The sequence below is a fragment of the Eschscholzia californica genome, unplaced genomic scaffold, assembly GCF_041429995.1.
Source record: "Eschscholzia californica isolate CP2 unplaced genomic scaffold, dmEscCali1.0.p SCAF_3, whole genome shotgun sequence".
Lineage (NCBI taxonomy): Eukaryota > Viridiplantae > Streptophyta > Magnoliopsida > Ranunculales > Papaveraceae > Eschscholzia > Eschscholzia californica.
The window spans coordinates 63,687,503-63,710,762 of NW_028238420.1; the positions used below are offsets into that span (position 1 = coordinate 63,687,503).

The 23,260-nt window shown below is 35.3% G+C and overlaps 4 protein-coding genes and 2 pseudogenes across 7 annotated transcripts; 4 read left to right on the forward strand and 2 right to left on the reverse strand.

Annotated features, from left to right (window-relative positions):
• The first annotated feature begins 1,225 nt into the window (after positions 1–1,225).
• LOC147553186 (beta-glucuronosyltransferase GlcAT14B-like) lies at positions 1,226–6,035 on the forward strand. The gene is made up of 4 exons (XM_086664863.1): positions 1,226–2,209; positions 2,295–2,370; positions 2,454–2,569; positions 5,213–6,035. Exons 1-4 carry the CDS (start codon positions 1,594–1,596, stop codon positions 5,725–5,727), a joined length of 1,323 nt encoding a protein of 440 aa, XP_086520989.1. The 5' UTR covers positions 1,226–1,593; the 3' UTR covers positions 5,728–6,035.
• Positions 6,036–6,116: 81 nt separating this feature from the next.
• Positions 6,117–7,752, reverse strand: LOC147553187 (AAA-ATPase At3g28510 pseudogene; annotated as a pseudogene). The gene has a single exon (XR_015236573.1). The product of XR_015236573.1 is annotated as an AAA-ATPase At3g28510 pseudogene (transcript).
• Positions 7,753–9,304: 1,552 nt separating this feature from the next.
• On the reverse strand, positions 9,305–11,107 carry LOC147553188 (AAA-ATPase At3g28580 pseudogene; annotated as a pseudogene). Its single transcript, XR_015236575.1, has one exon. The product of XR_015236575.1 is annotated as an AAA-ATPase At3g28580 pseudogene (transcript).
• Positions 11,108–12,097: 990 nt separating this feature from the next.
• On the forward strand, positions 12,098–15,075 carry LOC147553189 (putative prolyl 4-hydroxylase 6). The gene is made up of 8 exons (XM_086664867.1): positions 12,098–12,817; positions 12,899–12,982; positions 13,095–13,152; positions 13,242–13,349; positions 14,172–14,232; positions 14,308–14,483; positions 14,568–14,622; positions 14,699–15,075. The coding sequence occupies exons 1-8, from the start codon at positions 12,696–12,698 to the stop codon at positions 14,998–15,000; spliced, it is 966 nt and encodes a 321-aa protein (XP_086520993.1). The 5' UTR covers positions 12,098–12,695; the 3' UTR covers positions 15,001–15,075.
• Positions 15,076–16,173: 1,098 nt separating this feature from the next.
• Positions 16,174–18,791, forward strand: LOC147553190 (putative prolyl 4-hydroxylase 7). Of its 2 annotated transcripts, XM_086664868.1 has the most exons (8): positions 16,174–16,369; positions 16,471–16,560; positions 16,669–16,726; positions 17,175–17,279; positions 17,840–17,897; positions 17,974–18,149; positions 18,254–18,311; positions 18,415–18,791. In XM_086664868.1, exons 1-8 carry the CDS (start codon positions 16,275–16,277, stop codon positions 18,714–18,716), a joined length of 942 nt encoding a protein of 313 aa, XP_086520994.1. In that variant the 5' UTR covers positions 16,174–16,274; the 3' UTR covers positions 18,717–18,791. The 2 variants fall into 2 exon arrangements, with proteins under 2 accessions (XP_086520994.1, XP_086520995.1); XM_086664869.1 differs by having other exon boundaries at positions 16,327–16,560.
• A 2,523-nt stretch (positions 18,792–21,314) lies between these two features.
• Positions 21,315–23,234, forward strand: LOC147553191 (uncharacterized). Its single transcript, XM_086664865.1, has one exon. It carries the CDS (start codon positions 21,315–21,317, stop codon positions 22,953–22,955), a length of 1,641 nt encoding a protein of 546 aa, XP_086520991.1. The 3' UTR covers positions 22,956–23,234.
• Positions 23,235–23,260: the final 26 nt, after the last annotated feature.

The following is a 23,260-nucleotide window of genomic DNA, read 5'->3' on the forward strand; positions in this document are numbered from 1 at the left end:
GTTTAGTTCACCACTGTTTGGTGCAATGAATGGACACCCCCTCTTAAGTCTATAAGGTTGTGGGATCGAGTCTTGGTGTAAGTAGTTTACCATCAAATCTTTTTTTTATGTAATCAAGGCAATTAATATAACAAATAATGTAATCAATTTTGTCGGATTTTAGACCTCCTTCATGTCGTCGGGCTTCAGACCTCCTTCGTTAATGGTTTAAATTAGACAGTTATCGTGCTTATCACATCTTCATGATGTATCAATGTCTCGTAACGACTAGTGTAAATTATATTCGATTTTAGAAGAAAAAAAAACACTGCATTAAACATTATTGCACGTATCCATAACTTGAACAACCAAACCAACCAACACTACCAAAGAGGTGGGACCCAAATTTGATCAATACGTGTCCCGGATCATATAGAACTGATCACGCTCCATTGATGTTCCACCAAATTCCCCGTCCTTCAAATTACTACTACGTACTCCCCACCTTCATACTATATAATCTTCTACTTTCAAAATAGATATCAACGGTTGAGATTTATCTCATGAGACCTGATGTCAGTTTCCAATTGTGGGACCGGATTCAGCGGTGAGAGCGGTCTGATCATAATCACGATCCTCCTTTAAGGTGTGTGAGTTTCTATTTTACCCAAAGATAAATTTCATTAAATATTATTTTTTTTCATAGGGTTGGATAAAATGTTGAAAAAAAATCAATATTTTGCAATCTTAACTCCCATTGAAAAAAAAAACATAGTTGGCTCCGTGATTATAATAAACCACATTAAGAGATTTATATTTTTAGCTATTCATTCATTTCTGTTCGCCGAACATAACATAGTTTTATAGACCACGTAACCGCCTACAGCTCAATTCGTACATAGATTTAGATGAAATAATACAAAAAAAATCAAGTCTCCTAAGCATCGAACTCACACCTTCCATATTTTGGAAGAAATGCACCACCAACTAAGTTGTATATATGTTCATCATATTTATCACATAAATGAATCAATAAATCTTTACCTGTTATGAAACATTCTTACATTTTACGAAATCGATATACGTAGAAGATGTAATTACGTAATAAATTATCACGAAAAAACATTAACAATTCTAAACAACATTGAATTAAAGATTATGGTAGAAACATAAAATAAGTTTGATAAGAGCATTAGAATTTCTTTTAATATAATTATTTTTTATTAAAAATTACAAATTTTTTGGAATAGGAAATTAGAGAGAAAAAGAAGGTTGAAAGAGAGTAAAAAAATGCTAATAAAAGCTAACTCTCTCTCTCTCTCTCTCTCTCTCTCTCTCTCTTGTGTCTTTCCTTCCCCAACTAACATAAACATCTCTCTCCAAACCCCAAACTCATAAAAACTCACCCAAAATTGCTACCGAAAATCTTCTTCTTTTCTTTCCTCTTGGGTTCAAACTCCTACTAATACTTCCTCTCTCTATCTATATTTCTCATCAAAACAAACCAAACCCAAAACTAACTACTTTCTCCTTCTCTCTCTCTTTAAGTTGGTTTAGAGAGAGAGAAAAGGCCACACTTAGATTAGAGAGAGAGAGAGATAAGAGTGAAATGAGATGAAGAAATTAAGGAATTATTTGCATAATAAACAACAACAACAACAACAACCACAAAGTATGGAAAGAAAATGGTTATTTCCATTAGCAATTGGTTCATTATTTTCTCTCTTTCTTCTTTTCCTTCTTACCCTTTTAACACCAGGTGGTGTTGGATTCCCATTTTACTCTCATTTTAACCTAATTACTAAATCCTCTTCTTCTTCTTCTTCTTCTTCAATTTTTGTTGAATCAAAACTTAAACCCATTCCAATTTCTTCATCATCTTCTTTACCTCGTTTTGCTTACCTAATTTCTGGATCTGTCGGTGATGGTGAAATGCTTAAACGAACACTTGAAGCCTTATATCATCCGATTAATCATTATGTTGTTCATCTTGACCTAGAATCATCTCCTAAAGAAAGACTTGATCTTCATCAATATGTTTTAAATCATCCAATTTATTCATCTGTTGGTAATGTTAAGATGATTACTAAAGCTAATCTTGTTACTTATCGAGGTCCAACAATGGTTGCTAATACACTTCATGCTGCTGCTATTTTATTAAAAGAAAGTGGAGATTGGGATTGGTTTATTAATCTCAGTGCTTCTGATTATCCTCTTGTTACTCAAGACGGTCTGTCATCTCTCTCTCTATCTAACTTTTAGTTATTAGATCTGATTCATTTCTATTTGATCTGATTTTGTTTGTTTTGATTTAGATCTATTGCATACATTTTCCAATTTGCCAAGAGATCTTAATTTCATTGATCATACTAGTGATATTGGATGGAAAGAGTAAGTTCATTTTCTTCTTCATCTGTTTGAATTGTTGTTAGAGAAGAATTGGATTAAATTTTTAGGGTTTTTTTTTTGTACAGAGTTCAAAGGGCAAAACCCATAATTATAGATCCAGGGTTGTATATGACTAAGAAAGCTGATGTTTTTTGGATTACTCAGAGAAGAAGTGTTCCAACTGCTTTCAAACTCTTTACAGGTAAATGAAATTCATTTTCTTCTGTTTTTGGTATCTAACTCAAATTTGAATGATCTTCAGTTGGTTTAGTTTAAATGCTTAAAAAAATATCAGTTTTTTTTTTTTAACTAAAGACAGTTTCCTAGGAAAGAAAGTAAATGATCAAATTTAGACTGTTATCTTTTAATTGACCTTCGGTTAGATGTTTTCGGTAACTTCTTATGAATTTTTAGCTCTGTCAATGTTGGTTGGAAATTGCAGTTTGCCCACTAGAAATTCAGCCATTATTGGAAAAAAAAAAAAAAAAAAATTTTGGACATGTAAAAAGAGCTTATATATAATAGGGATTTTCTTTTTTACTTTTTTTTAGAAATTAAAGACAACATACACTGATACATCTAAACTAGTTACTATGAAGGATGAAATTAGTAAGAGATTTCGAGGGTCAATTACTATAGAAGTAGTATATAAATTGGGAATGATGGCATAAAGTTCGAAGTAACCTCCATAAGCACCTTTCGCCTACACTTTTGGTTGGTTTTTTCTCGCTTTTAAGAAAAAGATTTCAAGGGCACGGATGGTTACTTTAGGTTGCACAAAAGTTCGGAACTACATTATATACCGTCATGACGTTCGCTGTGGGAGATGTGCGGGTCAAACAGACCAGTTTCTGATACTGGGGAGTTTGGATCAGTCCGCACTAAGAAAAAGAAAAGAAACTTATAATGATTCATTCTGCAGTAATTTCATGATCTGCATCACTTTGGTTAACAAGATTTTTGTTATAGATAAGTTCTGTACCGAAGTGTTCTCTGATCTTTATTTCTGACTAAAAGGTGCATTACCCGAGACGGATTTATGGCTTCATTTGGTGGTTCCGTACTCCAATTACCATATTAGCTAATACTGCAAATCAGGATAGAAGTGAATGATTATGCCTGGGTGGTTTTCATCAGTTATGAATGTTTTAGATCTCTTCGATGTGTTCTATCAACACCCGATTTTTATAAAACCAGCTGCAGCTCTAACAGCCATTGGTTCTAAAGGATATATATACATTTGCCATGGATTTCTTTGCCAAGTCTCTCAATATCAGAGAATATTAACATCATATTAGAACAAGCTACTAAGTTACTGGACAAGGCAGCCAAATGTATAGACATCATAATGACAACGACAAGAAATGTAGAAAGGACACACATAGTATCAGCATTTTGGTTTCAGCTCCACCTTAACACTCCAGATCTGATAAATTGTTGGATAACGTGAGTTGCATCAGTGTCGAAAAAATAACTACAAGGTATACCTGACGTCAGAGTTACGAAGCAACCAAAATGAACCTAGGGGTTACACCTGATGATTGATGGATGTAGGATATAAACAGTAAGATATAGGCTCCTATAAAACCACTAATTTTATCGACAAACTCGGCTTGTTGATGAATCACCTGCAATTGTAATTTGTAAATGATGGCTTCCCATGAACTATACGAACTCTAGCTTGTGGACACATGGTCTTAAGTTTAATGGATTTTGGTAAAAAGTAGAGATGCGTAAATAGAGGAGGTAGATCTGGTATCCTTTTTTTCCGCCAAACATTACTGACACTGCATGTCATTAAAGGGAAACCATTTTGGAACACAAACTGAAATAATTTCTTGAGTATTCCCAAATTTAGAATTTCATGGACCATTATGAACAGTTGGGAAACCAATACCGATATTAATTGCTGCTTCAAGCTTATACTGAAAGTGGACAGTAACTGTTTCCATTTCAGTGGTCCTCTTTGCTAATGGTTAAGAAATGGTATGGTTTCGTCTTATGATGTGCTCTTCCACGCCAGAAAGGATATTACCAGTAGCAAAATAAAATTGTTGATGGTATCTCGGTTTGGCTTGCCAGTGCTCTCAGGTTGGAAGAGATCTGTGATATGGTACTTAGACTATAAAGAGATCACTGATGTCTTTATGAACCCTGTAAAAATCATCATGGGAGAAGTGGTTAACGACGAGGCCCATTTGGTAGAAACCCCCACAACCTTTGGGGTTATCCTGTGCTTCGAGGAAGTAGAAATGAATGAATAATAGCAACAGTTTGATTCTTCTGTTGTAGTTTCTGAGTTGTTGGAGTAACCATATATTCATGTTTCTCATTCATGGCATCTCTGGATGCTCAGACAAGGGTGTAATGTTTGGAGTTGTGATAAGAGGTTCCACGCATTGGACCTATCCCTAATGAAGCTCAAAGCTTTTACAAATTGGATCTTCACCGATTTTTATTTGGACTCGTAATTGACTGAAATTAGTCATTGTGGATATACTATGCTTTCATAAACTTCTCATATAGATAGTAGAACCAGAATTCTCTTGGACCAACTCCTCTCATGCTTTATCAAGTGAAACTGCTGTGGCTTGAACTGATATACTATGCTTTCGTCTTGTTTATGACCCCTAATGAATATCTATCTAGATATGAAAATCGCTAGAATTGTTGATATTGGACTATCCTTAAATGTGAATTTCTTTATATACTTGAGCATAAGTTTGCTCATAGCCTTATATGACGTACCATATAAGAATTATGTCACTCTCAAAAAGAATTATATTCCATGTCATTTGGAACTTTGTTAATGTTAAATATTTGAGACATTCCTTTGTTTTCGCAGGTTCAGCATGGATGGCTCTTTCTAGACAATTCATAGATTTCTGCGTATGGGGATGGGACAACTTACCACGAACTGTCCTAATGTACTATGCTAACTTCTTATCCTCTCCCGAAGGCTACTTCCACACTGTCATCTGTAACGCTCCAGAATTCCTAAACACAACCGTCAACAGTGACCTACATTTCATATCATGGGACAATCCCCCCAAACAACATCCCCATCACCTTAACTTAAACGATATTCAACGAATGATCGATAGCAACGCTCCATTTGCTCGAAAGTTCCCCAGAGACAACCCAGTACTCGACAAGATCGATTCTGATCTCTTATCTCGAACCCTAGGGATGGTTGTACCTGGTGGCTGGTGTGCCGGAAGTAGTGAAAATGGGTCTGACCCGTGTTCTATTATCGGTGATACATCAATCCTCAGACCAGGTCCTGGCGCTAAAAGATTAGAAAAATTAATGACTTTTCTCTTGTCGAAAGAAAATTTCCGCCCAAGACAGTGCAAGTGAGATCAACATTACTAAAAGTAGACACAATCTAGTGTCGAATTCGGCGTTTCATTATGAGTTGAAGCCATTACAGTGAGGTTAGTAGGTATTTTTTCTGTAAAAAGAAAGAACAGTTAACACGGCGTATTCAATTTCATTGGAGCAGAAGACAGCAGGAAATCTTAATTCTTAGAATATTGGTACACCAAGGAGATGAAATTGGTGGGAACAGAAGATAACCAAGTAAGTTTAGGATTCCCCTGTTTCTGTAATAATACATTATACGAAAATTGAAATTGAATCGGTTTATTGTTCTTTGTTCTGCTCAATTGATCTTGTTTTCTTATCTTGCCGTTCATGTTTAGTTTGTGTTAAGGTCCACAGATCGGTGAACTTAATATCGTAAAGCATTAACCAAATTGAAAGAGATTATAACAATTAAAAGTTTTAACCATAATACCAAAACTTAGTCTCTAATTCTAGTTCCAGATCTAATCGAAGTTGCTTAATTACTCCTCGTACTCGGTTTCTTCCGCCATTGTTACCCTACTGTCTGGCTCTTCATCATCCTTGGTAGTTTCTTCCTTCAGGGATAAACTCTCTTATTTGCTTCATCATCCTTTTCGGATGATTTCTTCTTGTTCTTTTTTCTTTTCTTTCTCAGCCTTCAATATTGCTTGTTCTTTTCTATGCTCAAGAACTCGAATCAATTTCTTCAAACAAGTTTCAGTCTGATCTTCATTATTGTTCTTAGGCATTAGATTTTCAGCAACATCAGCAGGAGTTATCTTTGTGTCTCTAATCAAACACCTAATCTTATCAAACAAAATGTGTGAATCAAGATTCAAATAGTTTTTCGCCAATACCTTAAACCCTTCAAAACAAATGTAAGACATTTCAATATGCATATCCATTCGACCTCTTCGAATGAGAGCAGGATCAAGTCTTTCTATATAATTAGTCGTAAAAACGATAAGTCGTTCACTACCACAAGTCGACCATAACCCATCGATGAAATTCAATAGCCCCGAAAGTGTAACCCCTTTTTTACCTTCTTTTTCGTTCTCCGTTATTTTATAATAATCCTTCGCATCCTTTTCGTTCTTATTACGATTGTTTGTAAGATTAACAGTACAATCTATATCCTCAATAACTATAACAGACTTATTCGATGTTGCAAGTAAAAGCTTTCGAAGTTCACTATTCGTTCTCACTGCAGTTAATTCAAGATCATAGACATCATAGTTCAAGAACTTAGCCATGGCAGCAACCATAGTAGACTTCCCTGTTCCAGGAGGACCATATAAGAGATACCCGCGTTTCCAAGCTTTCCCAACTTTAGCATAATAGTCTTTTCCTTTACTAAAACTAATAAGATCGTCGAGAATTTCCTTCTTCTTGATAGGATCCATTGCTAAATTATCGAACGTGGCAGGATGATCTAAAAGTACTTGATCCCATACACCTATCCTATAAGAATCATCTGAGTTGTTACTATAAAGCTTTCTTTGCCTAGTACTATTCAGAAGAGCTATTCCTTTTTCGACGACATGTTTCAAATACAAATCGGTGACTAAATCACGATATTTCTTATGAAATTTAAGGACTAAAAATCGTTTCTCGCTAAATGTGGATCCCATATGATTTTGTTGACTAGTTTTGCCTATATTCCAGTACAACTTAGCTTCTTGAAACTCATAAAAAATTACTTCACTATCATCCATAGTAAGAATCATATTCATGTGTCTCCCAAGTTGAGCTTTAAGTTTAGTCGCATTTTTGAGCGATTTAGTACTAAGGTAAGCTTCAATGGTTGTATAAGCTTTGCTCTTTAAATTTTCGTCTGTAAATTCATTAATCTTTATTTCAGCAAAAGGATTTGTATAACCAAAAATTATACTCACATAACTTTGTATGTAGACACGAAGAGCATTCGGGAAATATCGTTCGATCATCGCATATCCAAACATAAAGGTAGCAAATGTTGATCCTAATTCTTTCCATAGATCCACCATTCCCATGTTTATGATGTGCTTGAAACACAAGTTTGATATTTTTTAGGAAGGTATGTGTGGGTATTATAAGAGATTGGAGTATTGACTAATCGATTAGTTTATAACCCTAGAGCTAATGAATGATTCGGTTAGTTAAGATATATATAAAAAAGATATAGGTAGCTTGAAGAGATAAATGAGATCCAAACAAGATATAAGAAAGACTTATTATAAATAAATATTCGACATGTAAGTGTGATAAAATTTTGTAAGTGATTACTAAGATTTAGGGTGGTGAGAAAGATTTAGGGTGATGCTTTGGGGCATCGAGATTTAGTTGGGGCATGTAGATTTGGGTCAATCCTGTTTGACTAGAAGGCAACTTAGTGTTAAGTCCAAAACATCAACATATTTCTTTTTCACCCTATAATCTTCATTGTTACAACTACCTCTGACCACCGCCACCACTACCGGCCCACCGCCAAATTTTTCTCTCTCTCCTCTTTTTTCTTTGGGGCGAAGGAACCCTTCGTTACGATCCCTTCGTCTGAGGAGGGGAACCATTTGGGGGGGGGGGGGGGGGGGGGAGGGAGGAAGAGAGATTTAATTGATATATTTATGTGTACTAACTTGTTTCTTTTGTATCACTTGTACTTCTCCACCGGGCTCTTTAGGCTCACTATGACTGGGCAAACTCCTTTATATACTTTTGTGGCGAGCAATAGCCCAGAGAGTTGGGCATGCCAACTCGATATGCCCTGATCCATTTCGGTACAGGGCACAAGACGTCAAGACCTGTGATCTGATACGTCTGTGAGGAAACGTTAGACTAGTTACAGCTTGTTCCTTTTGTATCACTTATACTTCTCCACTGGGCTCTTTAGGCTCACTATGACTCGGCAAACCCCTTTATATACGACTGTGGCGAGCCGCCATAGCCCAGAGAGTTGGGCATGCCAACTCGATATGCCCTGATCCATTTCAGCACAGGGCACCAGACGCATAGACTTGTGATGTGATACGTCTGTTAGGAAACGTTAGAATAGTTACAACTTATAAATATGATCGAAACTAATTAAATGTCTATTTTATCCTTATGTGGGATCCTTACATCTAGTGAGTGTTCTCAACATTTTCTTATGCAAATACATAAACTCTTTTCATCACCCCATCAAATCATTTCCAAATTCAAAAAATTTCTTCTTCATTCTTGCTTTCTAAAAGTTAAAAAGAAATGTGACTATCACTTTTTATTTACTTAAGAACCTAGACTAATCACATGATTCTCTTGGTAAGTATCCAACTATATGAAGGGTTTATATCTTCTTAGCACTTAACAAAATTAGTTCAAACTAATAAGCTCCAACCTTGAGCTAACTAAATTGTACTTACTTCCATAACACTTATAAATAAGTAGCACTTAGGAGGATTATTATAGATATATGATGTCCTTTTACAATTTCATATGTAAATTGACTTGAATAAGATTTCAGAAGTTATTTTTATCTTACTCATGGATCTGAGTCGTTTGGATGACTCATGACTGGCTCAAGTGATTATTTTCTATTTATATTGATGACTAAAAAAAGTAAGACTCGAACGCCTTAGATTTAAAGTAATTTGTTATTCGAAACATAAATACTTCCATAGTCTATATCTAATTCTAGTTCTAGTGCTAATTTTTATTTTTCATCAATATAGTTTTGTTGCTTTTCCTAACTCTAATTCAATTAGCTTGACTAATTGACATTTTCTTCCTTCTTCCTCTGTTTCGTCTTTCGTTATTGGACTGCCCTTTGGTTCTTCACCATCCATAATTGTTTCTTCCTTCATCGAAAAACTTCCTTCTTTTGCTTCTTTTTCCTTTTTCAATAATTTCTTCTCCTCCTTCTTCTTTTCCTTCTTAACCTTCAATATTGCATCTTCCTTTCTTTTCTCAAGAACTTGAATCAATTTCTTTAAACAAGTTTCAGTCTGATCTTCATTAATGTTCTTAGGCATCAAATTCTCAGCAACATCAGCAGGAGATATCTCTGTCTCACTAATCAAACACCTAATCTTATCGAACAAAATGTGTGAATCAAGATTCAAATAGTTCTTTGCCAATACCTTAAACCCTTCAAAACAAATGTAAGACATTTCAATGTGCATATCCATTCGACCTCTTCGAATAAGAGCAGGATCAAGCCTTTCTATATGGTTAGTAGTAAATACGATAAGTCGTTCACTACCACAAGTCGACCATAACCCATCAATGAAATTCAATAACCCCGAAAGTGTCACTCCTTTTTTACCATCCTCTTTTCCTTTTTCTTTCTTTGTTAATTCGTCAACCGTCTCTTCTTCTTCTTCTTCTTCGTGGTTCTCCTGACGTTTGTTTGTAAGATTCATAGTACAATCAATATCTTCAATAACTATAACAGACTTATTCGATGTGTCAAGTAAAAGCTTTCGAAGTTCACTATTACCTTTAACCGCAGTTAACTCAAGATCGTAAATATCATAGTTCAAGAAATTAGCCATGGCAGCAACCATAGTAGACTTCCCTGTTCCTGGAGGACCATATAAGAGATACCCGCGTTTCCAAGCTTTCCCAACTTTAGCATAATAATCTTTTCCATTACCAAAACTAATAAGATCGTCGAGAATTTCCTTCTTCTTGGTTGGATCCATTGCTAAATTATCGAATGTGGCAGGATGATCTAAAACTACATGATTCCATAATCCTCTACCCATATGAGAAGAATGATCTGAGCTATTACTATATAGCCTTCTTTGACGAGTACGCATTAAAAGTGATCTTCCTTTTTCAGTAATTTGATTTAAATATAACTCGGTAACTATATCACGATATTTTTTATGAAATTTAAGGACTAGATATTGTTTCTCAGGCAATGAATATCCTGACTTGGTTTCGCGACTTGTTTTTCCTATAGACCAAAACAACTTAGCTTCTTGAAACTCATCAAGAATTACTTCATTGTCATTCACGGTAAGAACGAGATTCTTGTTTCTTCCTCTTTGAGCTTTAAGTCTCATTGCATTTTTTGGAGATTTAGTACTAAGATAAGAATCAATTTCTGTATAAATTGGGTTTCTTAGATACTCCCCTAAGAATTCTTGAACAGTTATTTCAACATAATTATTTGTATAAACAAAAAATTTCCCAACATAATGTTTTATGTAATTACGAAGATAGCTAGGGAAATATCGTTCGAACATCGTATAAGCAACCATAAGGGCAGCCACATTTGATCCTAGTTCCTTCAAGAAATCACCCATACCCATACCCATTCCTAACATTTCTTTTGCTTACTTCTCTCCGTTTTCTAGCTCTTTGTTTCTCTCTCAGTTTCTGCATTTACTACTTATAAAGAGGGGTGAAAATGATAATTGTTGGTGAAGATTTTCGTAATTTCTAGAGGGAGAAGTTTGTTGAAATATGAAAATTCATGCAGAATAACAGTTGCTGTATACAGTGTTTTATTCATGCTTGAAAAAGCAAGTTTGTTATTAAATTTTGTGAAGGTACAAATGAAGAATATGTGTGGGTGTTATAACAGATTGGTGGCGATCTGTACAGGCGTGGCTTATGTGTTAGAGGAAACTGTAAACAAAGAGACCTGAGGTATGGGCAGGGAATCAGACTGGGTCGGGTGACCACAGGCTTACTCCCTCCTCAGGTCGGGTCTGTCAGACTTTAAAGTTGAATGTCCATTAGGGTTACTGGACGGACTCTGGTGGGTAATTTTTAAAATTCTATTGTTCAAAACCTGTCTAGTCCCGTCAAATCTTTCAATTTTATCGGGTATCGGCTTCACACGCTACTCAAGAAGGGCATCTTCAGACGCTATTGATATGCACTCATCAACGCCAAGACTCAGTAGGTCACTTGAGTTTAATGAAATTTTGAGATCCGCAATCATTGTAAACGAAGTTCATCCAAACATGTGTTATCCTTCTACAATGTGGAATTAAACCACTTTTTATTCTCTCTCTCTATATACTTGACAAATTAACGTTACCAAGCAGATGAGTCGGATTACTACTAATGGGTCACACTCGGGAAAGATGTCTGAGTAGCACTTCGAAATTTAAACCCGTTTATTTCATCAGACCAGTCGTATTTGACCCACCTTCGGGTTGAAGTGTCATGGGCCCTAACCTAAGGCAAAAAGGATTCGGTTGGAGCCCATGGTAAACACCATCTTGCTCCATATGTAGACGTATTCCACAAATCTCGGTTCAATTGTGACGTGTTTTCAACCGTTCGACTTGATGCATCATACTAACTTTAAACTTATCCATTATCAGATTACTCATTTGTAAGGAGTACATATCATGATGACAATACGATAAAATTCAATTCTGATACTGTGCCCCACCAATAATGGGATGGAGAGAGAGAAAAATGGTGGTGGTGGTAGTAGGTGGTGGTTGGAGGTGGAAGGAGATGAAGAAGAAGATGTACGTTGCGTTGTTGCTGAAAATTTGATAAAAATACAAGTTCTCAGCAACATCAGTTGGAGTCATTTTGTCTCACTAATCAAACACCTACTCTTGTCTGTGAACACCTTAACCCTTCAAAACAAATGTAAGACAATTCTATATGCATATCACTTCCACCTCGAACCAGAGCAAGATTCAAATGAAACTTAAGCCACGCTTCGCCAATCGCCAGTGTCACAAATATGCCACCGAGGGACTACTATTCTAACAGGAGATCAGGAACCGTCGCTAAGTGACTATTTTGGTCTTAGCACAATCGCAGTTGTATACGTGGCTAGACAAGATTTAGAGAGAGAAAATAAAATCCTATGGAGCCACTTACTGCCATTTCCACATAGAGGATCCCGGCAAAAGAACATTTTTTTCCAAAATTGAATGTCTTGAAATCTTAAAGATTGACCTTTCTAAATTCTCTCTCTCTCTCTCTCTTAGTGACTCCAGTATCCTCTGTTTCTCTGTGAATGGTATCAGGACTCTGAGGAGACAATGAAAAAGGAGTATCTAAACAAGATGAAGTTCCAACTTTTTATTTTCTTCTTTCTTCTCACTTCTTTCCCAACTTCCTCTCTATCATCGATTTTCCCTGGTTGGTATGGAGAATCGAAAACGTATGTAATTATCTCTCTCTTTACATCTTTCCAACTTCCATTAAAAAACCCAATTCACAATTTCTAATTTTATAATCTCAGGCAGAAATCTCCCTCTCAATTGAAACAGAGGTCTTCTTCTACTTTCGACCCAACCAGAGTTACCCAACTCTCTTGGCACCCCAGGTCTCTCTCTCTCTCTCTCTCTCTCTCTCTCTCTCTCTCTTCTCTCTCTAGAATTATGTATGTGGGTTTCTGATGAAATGAGGGGTTTTGTTTTGTTGTGTGAGTGAAACAGAGCTTTCTTGTATAAGGGTTTTCTCTCAGATGAGGAATGTGACCACCTCATTCATTTGGTGAGAAATTGATATTGGACATTAGATTTCTTACCCAATTTCTAAACCGATTACTATCAATCTGATTTGTTAATTTTGATGGGGAATAGGCAAAGGATAAACTGGAAGTATCAATGGTGGTTGATAATGACACTGGTAAAAGCCTGAAGAGTGAATTCCGGACTAGCTCTGGTTTTTTTCTTAGTAACAAGCATCAGGTAACAAAAAAAAAAACTATTTAACCCATTTTATCTCTCATCCATCTTCAATATTTTATTTGATCAATCAATCTTGTCAAAACCCTAATTGCGGCTCTGATTTGAACAAACACAAATGCTCTGTTTTTTTTTGGAATTGGGGATTTTCATACTCAAAATTATTGATTGGGTGATCCCAAAATAGAAAGATTAGCAAAATCCTTACGATATCTCGAAAGGATTTTGTTGGTTGGTGAAACGTGTCTCTGACACAAGGGTTCAGATCTTACTGTTTCGCGAAAAGTTGATTTTATTTGTGTGTAAGAATGTTTGAGATACGTAGTTGAAGTTTCAGAAATTTCTACCTCATTAATGCACTTTATGATAGTTGATTTTTTGTAAATGATTCCAATTTTGAAAGACATGATTCTCTTTTCATTTTCGTTTTTTGAATAATTTTAAACTCCGTTAGATAACAAGGATCATTTGAAAATGTTGTAAAACAGTCGTAAGTTTGTATGTGCTAAATGATAAAATGATTCTTTGCTTGTGAAGATCATAAAGCTTCATATAAATATGAATGATGGTTAATGGATTGATTTCGTTACCAAAATATTCGCTAATGCCTAGATTTTTATCATCCTTGGTACTTGGACACGTATCTTCGTAGATTTGAATGAAGATTAAATACTATTACTTTTTTGCCTTTCTTTTCCTTACCATTGATACTTTATCACATTGATTTCGCTACTTCTCATAAGAAGCGCCCCTAGTGATTTTGGGCATTTCTATTATTTCGTATGCTTTGAAACTCTATATATCTCTTCTTTTTCTTGCTCTCAGGATGATGAAATAGTTGCAAATATAGAGGAAAGGATTGCTGCTTGGACTTTCCTCCCAAAAGGTAATATTGTAAAAATATGAAATTTTGTCCTTACAAAAGTGGTGTAAGTTCTAATATAAAGTTTGTGGTAATTAGAAAATGGGGAGTATTTGCATATACTCCGCTACGAGAAAGGTCAAAAATATGATGCTCATTTCGACTATTTCCAAGATAAGGTGAATCAAGAATACGGTGGTCAACGGATGGCAACTGTACTTATGTATTTGTCTGACGTTGAGAAGGGTGGCGAAACTGTCTTCCCTTTTTCTAAGGTAAATGAGCTTTCTTAGTACTATCGTTATATTCCTTTTTTAGTTTTTCTACGAGTGCATGAACTTGACATTTACCATTTGCAGTTACCCCAAACAAAGGACGATTCTTGGTCTGAATGTGCCAGAAAGGGTTATGCAGGTAAAACCATATGCGTACAAACTTAGTTTTATTACTAATTTTTGTTTGGGTGTGCTCATAACTTCAATGCTTGCAGTGAAACCCAAGAAAGGTGACACCTTGTTATTTTTCAGCCTTAACATGGATACCTCAGAGGATATAACAAGTTTGCACGGTAGTTGCCCTGTTATTGAAGGCGAGAAATGGTCTGCTACAAAATGGATTCATATCCGAGATATCAGCAAGCGCGTAACACAAAAAACTAGCTCGGAATGTGTCGACATGAACGAATCTTGCGCGCAGTGGGCTGCAGTTGGTGAGTGTGGTAAAAATCCAGTTTATATGGTTGGGACTAAAGACTCTTTAGGACATTGTAGGAAAAGTTGCAATGTTTGTTGAACATATATTTTCAGATTACTCAGTGAATATTGGTTCTGAAGATCGATTTATAAATAAGAGTACCTCAAATGTAACCAATTATGTAATGCGTAGGTCCTCATTGTCAATAGGTTTTCAGTTGGATTACCATAAATTTACAGGTTTCGTTATGCACCACCTAAACATCCCAACCCAAGTCCAAATGCACAACAAATTTCAAATAATGTGAAATTTGTACTTCACCTTAAAGAGTCGCAATGATTTGATGCAAGATGAATGTGATTTTGTTGTCTTGGGAGATAATTTAGATAGTGAATACATTTTGGTCATTGATAATGAAAAGAATGCCCAAATTGCTTGGATTATTGATTTTTAATTATCAATTTTGGGACCTTGATGGGTGGATCCTAATCCTTGGACCATCTTTGAATGTACTTTATTATTTGTTAATAATAACTTTCATAAGAAGACAGACTCTTATGATTCTACCGCCCAACCAACAATGGCGCGCCTTTTCCCCCACGAAGCAACCCATATGAAATTCATGTGGACTTGTGGAGTTTATGCTCATTGGGCAAGGCAATTGTTTGAATTAAATTTTAACTGTTTGAATCAGAATAGATTGTGTGTTGAGTGATGTGAATGTCTAAATTTGTGAGGATTTCTTCTCAATACAAACTTAATGAAAAATACCATATAGATAGACAAATGTTGTAACAACCTATTATTTTCATTTAGAATAATAGTAGAAGAGGTTACAAGTCAAAGCATGTTTAAAACCTAAACGAAATCAACAGTTTTCATTTTGAAATCCACTCTCTTTCTCTCTCTCTCTCTCCCCATCTCTTGATAAAAAGTTCCACTCTCAATGATGATCTAAAATATTTTCATATGAAAATATTTTTTCTCTTAAAGTCTTACGTTGTTTCTACATGTTTTCATTTATTATATTTCGAAATCTAAATGATTTTAAAATAAAGAGACAGATTGTGTTTTCAATTTATTGAGTGAGACAGTAAGTCAAATTCTAAGACTTATGGTGAAATATTCCTCCACACAAAATTCTATAAGGTTCGACGTGTGAAAATAAATTTCTCAGAGTTTCTTTTTAGTTTCCCTGTGGAGAAGAGTATGAAAGTTTTCTTTAAGAGGATTTAGAGTAAAAGTAGCATGGAAACTTACAAGATATGGGGAGTGGGGACTATTATACATACTAAGATCTCTCTATTTAACTCATCCAATCAAATCCAAAACCTCCTTCCTTTTTTCTCTCTCAAAATCTGAAGTTAAATGAAATGGGTTTCCAAGTGTTTCTCTTCTTCTTCTTTCTTCTCCCCACTCTCTCTCTTTCATCGATTTTCCCTGCTACTTGGCTTGGGGAGTTGAAGACGTACCCAATTCTCTCTCTCTCTCTCTCTATGTTTTATACTTTCAATTAAGACTTGAATGAAAGAGAATGAAAACCAAATTGTCGATTTATGTTTATCTCAGGCAAGAAGATTCTCCCATCCGATTGAAACAGAGGTCTAGTACTTCTAGTATCGACCCAACCAGGGTCACCCAACTCTCTTGGCACCCCAGGTCTCTCTTTAAACTCTCTTTCTCTCTCTATAATTATGTACTTGTATGTGACTTAAGATGATGATGAAATGGGTTGTTGTTTAATTTGTTGTGAGAGTGGAATAACAGAGCTTTCTTGTATAAGGGTTTTCTCTCCGACAAGGAATGTGACCACCTCATCAATCTGGTGAGAACAATTACTATTTTTTTTTTGTCAAAAACAAAACAACTATTTTCAAATGGGAGATGTTACAATTACTTAAAGAGGATGACTGGCTTTCAACAAAATACAAAGTTTTTTTAAAAATTTGACTACGACCTAGACTGTTGTTTACCCGTATGAGTCAGCATGTCATTCTTTAAGTAAGAAATTCTAAGTAATTGTAGCTTTTTCAAATCTTATTTGTTTCCAACTAGACTCAAAATTACAACATCCAAAATCATGAAGAAGAAAAGGGTTAATTTCTGTTTTAGCCCCAGAGATGTGTCCAACTAGGTCGTTGGGCCCCTCACGTTTGATCAGTTTCTACTTTGGTCTCGTAATAGAATGCTCACCATATATAGTTCTGCATAAGCTCCTGAAACGTAGCTAAGCTAACTAAGATGTTTATGTCATTAACATTGAGAACGGACAGGCAAAGGATAAGCTGGAGGTATCAAAGGTGGTTGATGATGAGTCCGGTAAGAGCATAAAGAGTGATGAACGAACTAGCTCTGGCATGTTTCTTAGTAGGCGTCAGGTAACAAACTAATCTCAACTCCCCAATTCTAGTCTATAGGATTTGTGGGTTGCTCAAGATGGAATTAGATTAAGATTTACTTAATTATTTTTTTTCTAACTTATTCATACTTAGCCGTGAATGAAATATGTAGAATAACTTGAAACTCATTTCATCTAAGGTTTGACGTTGTTTGTAGTAGCTTTATCCCACATCGTCTGGACATTAGTAATCCTTTCCTTGGAAGTCAGTTTTTCAAGGAGAGCGGGGTCCAAAGAGCTCTAACTTAGTATTGGAGCTAGTGGTTTAGGCATGGGTAGAACCTCGTAATCAAGGGTGTAACCAGAAGTAGCATTAGGGGGAGTACGTAAGATGGGATACAATAGGTCGAATCAGACATGTCGGGTCTGATTGAGCATTTATAGCATTTCTTATTGGGATCATCAAATGACATTCTTTTTTGTTATTTTGTGTGACTCCTTGTATTTAATCAACTTATCCATATTGCTCTATATGTCCAATTGACATGTTTAGTCATTTTCATATGTTTGCTACTTTGTCCATTTTATTCGGTCCCAAAGGATGAGATAGTTGGTAACATTGAAACAAGGATTGCTACTTGGACTTTTCTCCCAGAAGGTAATGTTCCCAAAAATTTTGTTCTCTTATGTTTTAAAAAGTTGTATAGTTTTAACATTAGGTTTGTGGTAATCAGAAAATGGAGAATACATGCAAATTTTGCACTATGAGAAAGGTCAAAAGTATGATCCTCATTTTGATTATTTCGAAGATAAGGTAAATCAAGAAGTCGGCGGTCAACGTGTTGCCACTGTACTAATGTACTTGTCTAATGTTCCGAAAGGCGGAGAAACAGTATTCCCTAATTCAGAGGTAAAAATGACCTCCTTTAACATTATTACGTGTTGTTGAATTAACTGTCTGTTTAAACTCTAAACGCTAAACCCTAAACTTTGAACATTATTTATCTTCTGCAGTTGCAATCTCAACCAGAGGATGATACCTGGTCTGATTGTGCCAAAAAAGGATATGCAGGTAGGCTTAGGATTGAAGAACTTGTGTGCACATTTGTTGATGATAAACTCTACTTATCTTCTTCATTTGCTAACATATAAAAGTATCTATTTTGATTTTATAGTGAAACCGAAGAAAGGCGACGCCTTGTTGTTTTTCAGTCTTAACTTGAATACATCAGCTGATACGACAAGCTTACATGGTAGTTGCCCTGTAATTGAGGGGAATAAATGGTCTGCTACAAAATGGATTCATGTGGAAGATTTAAAGGAATGGGTAACAGAAAATCCTGGATCGTCTTGTGCCGATGAAAACGAACATTGCTCTAAATGGGCCTCAGTTGGGGAGTGCAAGAAGAACCCTCATTATATGATAGGGACTAAAGACTTTGTGGGATATTGTAGGAAAAGTTGCAATGCTTGTTGAGTGGGCTACAAAAATGATGGATGGGATGGATGGATTGATAGACTAGATAGACAGAAACTGTGTTTTTATTTCAAAGGGTTCTTGATCAGTTTTGCTACCTGAGGTCAAAAAGTAGGTATACTAATGCGGTAATGCCATGACTAATCAGAGAAGAGACTAACATTCAGAGAAGAGACTAAAATTCGACAAAAAAAAAAATCAGAGAAGAGACTAAAATTCGACAGGGTCTTCTCTGTGAGTTGTCAGGGTGTGCTCGTGCCTAGTTTTGGTGTATGGGCCATTATAGATGATTTAAAAGTTGAAAATTGTTAAGTATATCAGACCTAGCCGGCCCCCACTGGTTCATATGTATAATTTGATTGAGTTTGGTTTGTTTAAATTTGAGCGGGAATTAGACAAACAATAGTCATCTTAAGTTATTACAAACAATGTGTTAAAAGAGAAACAATGTGTTAAAAGAGTCTGATTTATTTTGAATTCCGACTCAAATAGACTTAAAATTAGTCTTATTTCGTTATTTAAACGAGTTGGGTGCATGAGTTAGATAAAAGACAATATGAAATCCAACTCGAGTCAATTAAGATCTCAAGTCAAACTTGAATAAAAAATTGAAAGAAAAAATATCCCCACCTAAGGGTCAAGGAGACTGAAAATGAAAAGCATCTACCTGTAAGGAGTGATGTTATTTTATCCAAAAGTCTTTTGAGTTGCTAAGCTTGGTTGAGGGTGTGAAGGCTGAGAGACTGAATCAGATTAGGAAAAAGACTTGTGACTTAATCGGGCTTCGTTGGGTCATAGACGTCTTTAATAAATATTAGGAAAAGGAATTGCAAATTATGACCTTATAATATCCCCTTTTGATTGGTTCCACCAAGTAATCAATATTCAAACCTATAGTAATTCCTTAGGGTTTCTTCAACAAGTTGATTTTGTTTTTCTAATCCAAGAGAATCCATTAGAGATCTAAAAGATTTGGGATCATCTGATTTATATAATTCAATTTCCTCTTAGCTCTCTTATATGCTCACTCCATTGCATGTGTGCTAGATTTGTTATCTTCATTCCTAATTTATTATTACATGCTAGAAAACAAGGTTAATTTTATTATTGTATATCATTTTTTAAGTAAACTTCATTCCACCTCTTTTTTATTCGTTCTGATTAGAGCATGGAATGACAACGCAATATTTTAGGGTTTATCTTTCGAAAGGTAATTTGGCTAGTCTAGTTGTGGGTCTCTATCGTGAGTGATTTCAAAGAAGAAAAAGAAAATAATAGGATAACAAAGTATTGTCCTTAGATATGGCCCGATTGAGCTTTTCTCCTATAATGAAGGATTGATGGCACAAATTCTTCGAGAAAAAAAAAGTAGAAAAAAAAGTGAGTAACAGAGTATTATCCTTCGAGTTGGCATGGGTCCGACTGAGACTCCCTTGCATATCCGTTCGAGGACCAACATCGTGATTCTTTATTGAGGGGATTTTCAAAAAGATTTTGCATCTTCATAAAAATGAAAAATATTTCTTTCTCTCAAAGTCTTACTGTGGGTTTGTCTCAAAAGTTGATAACAGGATCAAAAGTACGGATTGTGTCGTTATTGTATTCAGTAAGACTCTGAGTCTAACCTTAATGCTTGTAGCTTTCCACACAAAAATTTTTTTTTGCTAGACTAGACTTTGAGAAATAGAGACATGAGATTCACATATTCTACACCTATAACCACATTTTATTTTTATAGTAAACATCCCACATAAAAATGCATGTTTCAAGAAACAAGATACTTAAGATTGCATATTGCTCTTCCATATGTATCTTGTTTGGTTCCTACTTCCCTACCACATGCAACTTGAATTCTTTTCTCTTTTTTTAGACTATACAGTTCAAAGAACTCTTGATAACTCTCAGATCTTTCTTTAATTTTAAAGAAAAAGGAAACTAGTTAAGTTATGAGGGTACTCTCTAACAACCACTGTACCTATGAACATTTAAGTTCTTTAAAGATTCTCTCAAAAACCTTTGAAACAAGTGCAATCAAAGATAACATACATAAATGAACTCTAGCATCATTAAATCACTATTTCCATTTAGATCCAAAACTATGGGATCCCCATTTATGTCCATGAAAAAACACTAAAATGGTCCGATTTTCGAGGCCGACCACGACCCCAAAGGTTACGTGATCGGGCCCGATTGGTCAGACCATTAGGAGAGAGATAAAGCCTGACCAATTAGGGTTGGCCACGTTACTTTTCCGGGCGTGGTCGGCACCAAAAATCAAGCCATTAGTCACAGTTGTATGTTCATTTTGGTTGTTGGCCTCATGAATTTTTTCTATCTCTCTCACTCACTCTATAGGACAGATATTTGCTTTTGAAATGATCAGACTGTGAAAAGGAAAAGAGTAAAAAAGCAAAAAGCAAGAAACCAAAATCATTGACCATTAGCTTCTTTCTTTCTTTAATCAATCTTCTCACTTTTATATAATCATTTTTCATCAACATACCCAACTCATAGATTCTCTCTCTCTCTCTCTAGCTAGCTAAATGTCTTAATCTCAAAATATTGAGTTTTTTCTTACCCATTTTGAATAAAAAGATTATGATGATGATGATCTTTAAGAACTTCTTATTGGTTACTATTATGTTTATGATCTTGTTCACAGTTGCAGAGAGTAAGAAAAAGGGTAATGGAAGATTCTGCAACAAAAGAGACTTAATGGGTTTGAATGGTTTCAAATCTGAAATTCATCTTGATACTTCTGGTAGATTAGAGAAATGGGTTGGCCATGAATGTTGTAAATGGGAAGGTATTTCTTGTAATAACAAAACAAGAAGAGTTATTGGAATTAATCTTCCTGGTTTTATCTCTACTTCTGATTTCCCACTTCAAACCAAAATGGAAGGAAACTTATCATCTTCCATTACTCTTATCACTTATCTAGAAATTATCGATCTCGGTGGATTAATCGGTCTTACGGGCAATATCCCATTTATGATTGGTTCCCGCCTTTCTAGCCTTCGAAAACTTTATCTCTATGGCAACAAACTCACTGGTTCAATACCATTCACCATTGGTAAGCTCTCGAAACTCGAAGAACTTCAACTACATGAAAATTCATTATCTGGGTCAATCCCATATAGTCTTGGAAAGCTTCAAAATCTTAGTAGACTTCTTCTATATACCAATCAGTTTTCGGGTTCAATCCCCGATTCTATAACGAACTTATCGAATTTAGTAACTTTGGATCTTCATGGGAATAGATTTACGGGTCGAATACCAGAGAAGATAGGTACATTACAAGTTCTTAAAGAACTTGATCTTTCGGATAATCTTGTAAGTGGAAAACTACCTTCATCTTTGGGAAATTTAACTTCCATTTCAGTTTTGTATTTAGATACTAATTTGCTTGAAGGAGAAATCAATTTTCCAACAAGTTCTAATCAAATGCCATCACTTGGGTTTCTTAGACTTCATGATAACCATCTAACAGGAAGAATTCCACCTTCATTTGGATATCTTTCATCACTCCAAAGGGTTTCTCTAGCTAATAACAAACTTGAGGGAGAAATTCCATTTTCGTTCGGAAATCTTTTAGCAGTTTCAGAGATTTATCTCAATGGGAACTTGTTATCGGGGACGATACCCAAGTCGCTTGGAAAACTCTCGCGTCTTCTGTTTCTGATTATGTCTAATAATCTCATTGAAGGTCCTTTGCCATCTGAGATTGCTTCTCTCCAAAATCTTCAAACAATTGATCTGTCGTTTAACCGTTTAAATCTCAACTCTGTTCCAAAATGGCTTGGACAAATGCCTTCCCTTTGTCGAATTTCCTTAGCTGGTTCTGGAATCCAAGGAGAAGTTCCAGAGTTTTTTCGAACAACTCCGAGTTTAATTCTTGAACTAGACTTATCAGATAATCATCTGACTGGAACTATTCCATCATGGTTAGGGAGTCTGAGTAGTCTCTACTCATTGAATCTTTCAAGGAATTCACTTGTTTCTACAATACCTGAAGCAATCACTAAGTTGAAGGATTTGGGTGTGTTAGATCTTCATTCGAATCGTCTTACTGGGTCAATTAGTAAGATTTTTGAGATCGAAAACAGGTTTGAGGAAGGATCGTTGACATACATTGATCTTTCTGCTAACAATTTTTCTGGTGGAATTGATGGAATTGGAGTAGGGAGTCAGACTCAGATCAAAGCATGTTTAAAACCTAAACGAAATCAAATGTTGTAACAACCTATTATTTTCATTTAGAATAATAGTAGAAGAGGTTACAAGTCAAAGCATGTTTAAAACCTAAACGAAATCAACAGTTTTCATTTTGAAATCCACTCTCTTTCTCTCTCTCTCTCTCCCCATCTCTTGATAAAAAGTTCCACTCTCAATGATGATCTAAAATATTTTCATATGAAAATATTTTTTCTCTTAAAGTCTTACGTTGTTTCTACATGTTTTCATTTATTATATTTCGAAATCTAAATGATTTTAAAATAAAGAGACAGATTGTGTTTTCAATTTATTGAGTGAGACAGTAAGTC